This window comes from Dryas octopetala, chromosome 4 (assembly GCF_963921425.1).
Source record: "Dryas octopetala chromosome 4, drDryOcto1.1, whole genome shotgun sequence".
In the NCBI taxonomy this organism is placed as follows: Eukaryota; Viridiplantae; Streptophyta; class Magnoliopsida; order Rosales; family Rosaceae; genus Dryas; species Dryas octopetala.
In genome coordinates this window covers 3387092-3394092 of record NC_141369.1, presented here as the reverse complement: position 1 = coordinate 3394092, position 7001 = coordinate 3387092, and the positions used below count along the sequence as shown (strand labels likewise).

The window sequence follows — 7001 nt, the reverse complement described above, 5'->3', positions numbered from 1 at the left end:
ATTTTAGCTTACTGAATATAAATGTACTTTTGTGGAGTTATTTTCTTCATTGTAAGCAATTTAGTATAATCATCAACCCAAAAACAATTTTTTAGCATCTAGTATCAAGGTCATTCGAAAAATCCAAAATTAACTAGAAAAAGAAAAGTGGGGTATTCAGAATCCTTCAAGTTCATATAAGGGAAGCTGATACTGTACAATTTAGATAAAGCCAGAATAAATGCATCATGTCCATCAACACAGAGATGACTTTATATATCAAATGGAAAACATCAGTTTTGTTGCATTAGAATGAATGATGTTTATAGCGAATTTGCTGAAATACTTACACAATGAGAATAGACGTGCTTTTATTCTCAGGAAGGGAACCAACCAACTTATTGTTGCCAAGAAACCTAATTATGAAGACAGAAATACATGCCTTAATACTTGAAAAATACGTACGAACGGAAGGAATATAAAACACTTAAGAGGGATGGATGATAATATATTACAGGACGGTAAGCGAACTCAAATCAAACAGCGAGTTTGGTATTGGTCCATTTAAATTGTTGAAGCTCAAATCGCTGGAGGGGAAAAGAAAAATAATGCAGTTACATGATTTGATGTCAAAGCAGCTAGTAGTAAAATTATTATAAAAAACACCATAATCTTGATGCACCTAAAGCAGGTGAAAATTCAGTACAAACAAAATGATTATCAGTTAACCTTATATACATTATTGAATTATGTAAGATAAGAGGATAACGTTGCCTTTAGCATATGATTGGTACCCTTCTGTACTTTTAAAAAAAAAAAAAAAGGTTCCAAAGTTGGGCAATTTGGGTTTAGCTCAACATGTATGGTCACAGATCACCAAGAAAAACTTACAGGTGAATCAATTTTCGGTATTCTCCAATATTGGAAGGAATTGAATCAGAAATTTGTTATTCCTCAGCATTCTGCAGGATGTGAAACCAAATTGACATATTAGATTTCAAAAGGAAAACAAACAAGAAAATAAAATAGAAGTATTATCATATCAGATGTACTAGATTCAAATGTAAACGAGAAAGATTTTCCTTACAAGACTTGTAGAGACGTCATATTCTTAATAAATCCAAGAGAAGAGTTCGCATTGGCATTTGATAAATCAGTAATTCGCCTATTATTACATCACACAGGAGAATGTAAGCTTTATAGATATTCAGAAATAACCAAAAAGTGACAAGTAGATCTAGGTAGATATATACTCACAACTCTGTCAGAAGAATCAGATTGGACAGTGTCGATGGTATAGGACCTTCAAAAGAGTTTCCTTGAAGCCTCCTAACAAAACATTTAGCTAACTATTAGTGGAACATATAAGAAATTAATTTTTCTCAAAAAGCATTGAGCTTATGAAGACTAACTAAAGGATGAACGTATTATCATCTATCAGCATCTGAACTGAATGGAAATAGATAGAGAGAGAGGGAGAGAGAGAGAGAGAGAGAGAGAGAGAGAGAGAGAGAGAGTATTTATTTAGAGTAGCTTACAACGAAGTAAGGTTTGACCAATTTCCTATGAAGACGGGTATCCTGCCAGAGAGTTCAATGTCTGTTGCCCAACTGCATCAAACAAAGGTAATCTCTGATAGATAATCAATAATAATTCCTCGACATGTTATTAATTACAATTAGTAAAGCTTTTACTTACAATCTCTTCAAGTTTTTTAGATTAGCAAATGTTGGTGGAATCTCACCGCTAAGTCCAGAATTATCAATATAACTGCCAAAGTAGAAGATAATGAATTATCATAAATATATGTACTGCTATCTTAATTACAACTTCATGTATATGGTGAAAGGAAATGAACAACATATATATAAAACTTACATCTCTTGTAATTTTGATAAACTCCCTATCTCAAGTGGCAGAGAACCAGAAAGGTTCAGTGTCCCAATACCCCTACAAAATTGACGAGTTATCAGTTAAAAATTCCCATGAAAAGATATAGTTTGATCTTTAGAGGTTCAGATAATCAAGATTAAGTACAAGCAGGTATATGACTACCGTGAACAGTTACATGCTTTTTTTGGTGAAGAAAAGTTACATGCTTGAATCAAGCAATATGGCTACGTGCATGCTTGAATTTAGAAAAGAAGCAAATGTTAGCCTGAGTTACTTAGAATATTCTTTGTATATGCCTTGTATCCTATTGTATCCAGGTACTTTCCATATTTTGTACATGTATATTTGTATAAATACCTCCTCATGGAGAGGAATAAAGCATTCAGAAAATTCTCCAATATTATGGTGTATGTTATCTGACAGCAAAAACAAGAAGTTTTGTTTCCACCTGATTGATCGCACAATCAAATAAGGACAATACATATATATACACACACACATATATATATATATAGAGAGAGAGAGAGACAGAGAGAGAGATGCTCTCTTGTTTGAGGCTCCAACATGAGAAAACTTACAAAAATGTCAAATTAGTGAGCTGTCCGAGTTCCTTTGGTAGTTCGCCTGATAAATCGTTATGGCCTAAGTCCCTAGACATTAAAATTTAAACAGCAATCATGAGCTTGAAATACATAATTATACAACTTATTTGGGCCGGGTATAAATACCATTCTGTATGAGGAATATGCTTTTTAAATAAAATTCAGATTGGCTTACAAGCGATCCATATATCCTGGTTAGATTTCCAATGGATGCAGAGATAGGTCCTGTCAAGTAATTCTTTTTCAAATCCCTATAATTAAGAAATGGAAGAAATTAGCTTGCAACTTGGGTAATGGGTAGAACTAATATTGTACAAGAGTTATAAAAGCATACAGATGTGAGAGGAAAGACAAAGTCCAGAGCTCTTCTGGAATGTCAGCAACAATGTCCCAAGTAGAAACCTTCCTGCAAATGCAAATTAAAATTATATATGCCAATAATGCAAGGTGTGATTTTGAACATAAAGTGAAGTTCTTCAGAGTGGCAGTGAAGTAAAAACAAGTGACTTAATTACAGTTGGGTGATATGGCAAGTGGAGTTCGTCTCGTCAGAACAGTTACATTTGATGAAGGGGTTGAAATCTGTGCCAGTGAAATATCCGTCAACATCGGTGTCGTCTATGGCAACTCCAGTGCATGGGTCTCCGGTTGTGTTCCATTGCATCCGATTAACCATTGAAATATTCCATTTCTGAAAGATTGAATTCAGAGCTCTCACTGCACCACCAATTGCAAGGAATTAATCTATGTTTGACACAAACCAAAGTGGTTTTTTCTTAACCTCAATCCCCCATTTATTAAAAAAAAAAAAAAAAAAAAAAAATTAGGACACAAATCTTACAGTTCAGAAAAGCAAAAAAGCTAATATATGTTCTATAACTTGGCATTTTAACTCTTCCCCAGATTCCAGAAAACGAAAAAAGCTAATCATATGAAGAGAGAGAATTAGAGATCACCTTCAGAAGGGTCTGTGATGGATTGAGCTTCTGCTATACCAGCAAAGCCAGAGATGAAGATGAAGCAGCTGCAAGCTGCAGCATACCAGAATAACACCAAAACTGTCGATAAAGTTCCTGACATGAATATGATATTCCTTTCAACTGGCAGACTCAGAGAGACAGAGACAGAGAGAGAGGTTGCCACTAAGAGATATTATTTTGTCCATGTGAGGTTGTCGGTGTGTGTAGAGTTAGCCATTCACACAAAGACAAAGCAGCCTTACAAGAATCTTATGGCAAACGAGTGGTAGAAGACGACTGGCGGCTACATAATGTTTGACTGAAACCAGGAAAGATAATCGTAAACAAATAAGCATGTTAAAAAGAAACGATTATATCATTGTCATTTTCTCGTACGTCACGTCATACAAGATAGAAATATTACATTCGGCAGAAAAAGGAGACACAGAGACAAATGGAGGCTGTCTAAGTATTCATTGGCTTAAATACAAGGCATAATCTATGATTCAATTATGATGTTAATATTTTTTTGGTTCTTTGTTTTTGGTTTTTTGTATCCACTATCCAGTCAATAGCAATAAAGGATATCAAGTAATGTTATTATTCACCAAATTAATTCCCAACTGCCACACTAAATACTCACCGACAATCTTAGCCAACCACTGAAAGGCCTGTTTGGTATTGCTTATTTAGGGCTAAAATAACTTATTTTGACGTTTATAACTCCAAAGCCCGTTTGGTAATTGGAAAACTATTAGATTTTTTTCAAAGCAATGGACCAGCCACAACAATTTTAATAAGCAGCTAGAAGGCTGCTTTTAGAATTCACAGTGAAAATAAGCTACAAGGAACCGGTCATTACTTTAATGAATTTTTCTAAAATACCCATAATATCTCTGTTGTTCTCCACAATTGACATAATATGTATCCTTTATGTTCGTTCTTCTCAATCTATCGTTTCTTCTTTTCCCATCTACTCCTCTTCTCTCTTATGCTATTCTCCTTCTATTCTTCTTCTTTATTTTTGTTTAAGTTCTTCCACAATTTATAGATCATGTAAAGCTATAAGGAAATATAACTGTTAGAAATTTAAAGGGTGTTTAGAACACTTGTAGCTAATGGCTTGTGTAAGCTTCTATTAGCTACTTATGCTTGATATGAGAAACTTGGGTGAAAAAGTATTAGAGTGGAGTAGAGACCTTAGTTAGAAATAAGACAATTTTATTTAGAAGTAGAGGAGGAATACAAGGCTTTAGTTGAAAGGAATATCATATTCATGTAAAGCTATTCTCCTTCTATTACCAAAACTGTTGATAAATTTTATGCGCTATTCTCCTTCTATTCTTCTTCTTTATTTTTGTTTAAGTTCTTCCACAATTTATAGATCATGTAAAGCTATAAGGAAATATAACAAAAAAGAAAAGCTATAAAGAAATAATAAGAAATAAAGAAAACTTTTTCACAATGGAATAGAAGTGGAGAAGAAGAAGAATAATAGAGAGAGAAATTTGCAGAAGGAAGAATACAAGAGAAGAATGGCTCAGAAAGAAAGAATTAAAGAACAGAGATATTTGCAGAGGATAGAGATTTGCAGTAGACGAGGAGGAAGAGAGAGAATTTTAGATCAAGGTTTGTTTCGTTTTTACTGGAGGATACTTCTTCCACTATATTACATCTAAATAAAATTAAAATATTTTTATAAAGAAAAAGAAGATTAATTATTCCTACTGGTGAATAATGACATTATTAAATTATTTTTTAATTTTGTGTCAAGAACATGCAAGGTTTATACAACGATTGATATTTTTTTTAAGCTAAATGAAACTTAAGAAAAATATTTAGAAAAAAATGTATAAATACAAATAAAAGTATGTCTTTTGTCAAACAAATGAATGCAAAATATTTTCAGCATCATGTCTATTTTAATCATTCTACACAACCATATCACTTTAACGTTCAAATTTACCAAACACTCATAAAAATTTTTTAACACTCACATAATTTTTAAGAATGCAATTTACCAAACGTTCGGCCGCTTTATTGTACAGTTGATTGTTCTCACAGCACAATTGAAAGTGATTATTCTCATAACAAAGAAATACCAAACTGGGCCTAATAAATGCAATTCACAAAATCACCACCTAATTTCCTCCATCCTTAAATCCCTAACAAACACACCTAATTTTCAAACCATCATTAAGAACCATACACACTTCAACCGAAATAATTAATAATTTCTTTATATTGAATTGAGTCTGTGAGACTTGAGTGGTGTGCATGAGTGGATCAAGTGTGGGTTAGACATCATGTAGTTATTGGGGCTGCAAACCCAATTTATTTAAAATTGGGACTTGCAGACTTTTCAATATATTGAAAATTTGTCATGTCCTTAAAGTTGAAAACCCTTAAATATGCAAAAATTTCTCCACATATGGGCAGGATAAGTTCCTCTAGCTAATTCAGTTATGAACTTATAATAAGCTATGCCTACTTTGTAGTTAGTGTCAACCAATCCCCTAAGTAATGTTATGAGTGTCAATATCAGCCAGGTGTCCTACACTTTCACAACACACCTATCAAAGTGTCACTGCTTTTTAAAAAAGTAATATTTATCTACAATAATCTTCGGCGAATTATGATTAACAAATCAAAAGAAATATCACAACCAAACCTTTTTCTCAGCAACCAAACCTAAAAAAATTAAACCAAATAGAAAAGCTAACCTCTAACACCCGCATTGTTAATTAGGGCATTGATGCGCCCAAATGCGTCCCAAGCCTTTTGTACAGACTTCTCAATAATAGGGCCGTCAGTGCTGACATTGAGCTCTTCAGCCACGGCCCGTGGGATTCCAGGCCCATTTACCGAAGAAGATGAAGAAGGGGTGGTGAGCTGGTTGATTTCATCGCAGATGGACTGGAGCCGGTCGGCTCGCCGAGCAGCGGTAACAATCCTGCAGCCGGCTTTAGCCAAGTCTAAACAGAAGTTACGGCCGAGCCCAGATGAAGCGCCCGGTCACCATGATGACCTTACCCTGTAGGTAGCGCCATGGCTCGAGGTGGTCTGAGACTTGGTTGGCCATTGCCTCTGAGTCCTGTGTCACAAATGGCTGAGTTCTGTAATGTAGAGAGTGGCTGATACATATGGTGTTGTTGTGCTCATTACATGTGAAAGTCTTACAAAATCTTGACTGTTACAGGGACGATCAAGATTCTGTGAAATATTTGCAGGACAAAAGGATGTTTGGTAAGGTAGTTAAAGTAAGGTTGGTTTGACCCACTTTAAATGTAGGCCAAAGTACATTTTTTGTCCCTGTACTTTAACGAAGTTTTCACTTTGATTCAGTTTTTTCAATTTTGAAAATTTTAGTCTCGTACTTTCATTACGTTTGCAATTGGGTCCAAATCATTAATTATGTTTAAATTATTGGCGAAAATATGACGTAGCAGAGATATTTAAGACATTTTAAACAACTTATGAGTGGAACTTATTTAACCGAGTGGCGTTGCCCAATCACAATTGGACACATGTCTTCTTTTCTTAATTATTTAAGTTTTTGTTTTTTCTT

At 34.2% G+C, this 7001-nt stretch overlaps 1 protein-coding gene across 2 annotated transcripts; it reads right to left on the bottom strand.

Moving 5' to 3' along the window:
- Positions 1-329: 329 nt before the first annotated feature.
- LOC147286222 (putative LRR receptor-like serine/threonine-protein kinase At1g56130) lies at positions 330-3693 on the bottom strand. 2 transcript variants are annotated; one of them, XM_086242736.1, is made up of 11 exons: positions 2809-2880; positions 2650-2725; positions 2451-2522; positions 1858-1929; positions 1678-1749; positions 1518-1589; positions 1237-1308; positions 1067-1144; positions 871-941; positions 495-566; positions 330-395 (listed from the first exon to the last, which is right to left on the bottom strand). In XM_086242736.1, exons 2-9 carry the CDS (start codon positions 2658-2660, stop codon positions 878-880), a joined length of 513 nt encoding a protein of 170 aa, XP_086098862.1. In that variant the 5' UTR covers positions 2661-2725; positions 2809-2880; the 3' UTR covers positions 330-395; positions 495-566; positions 871-877. The 2 variants fall into 2 exon arrangements, with proteins under 2 accessions (XP_086098862.1, XP_086098863.1); XM_086242737.1 differs by lacking the exons at positions 330-395; positions 495-566; positions 871-941; ... (2 more) ...; positions 1518-1589; positions 1678-1749 and adding exons at positions 2990-3191; positions 3431-3693 and having other exon boundaries at positions 1855-1929.
- Positions 3694-7001: the final 3308 nt, after the last annotated feature.

Excerpts from the sequence above, each read along its gene's own strand:
- LOC147286222 (XM_086242736.1), bottom strand. Across the intron at positions 1,145-1,236 it reads CTGATTCTTCTGACAGAGTT|GCGAATTACTGATTTATCAA; the intron begins GTGAGTATATAT and ends ATGTAATAATAG. Across the intron at positions 942-1,066 it reads ATGACGTCTCTACAAGTCTT|AATGCTGAGGAATAACAAAT; the intron begins GTAAGGAAAATC and ends CACATCCTGCAG.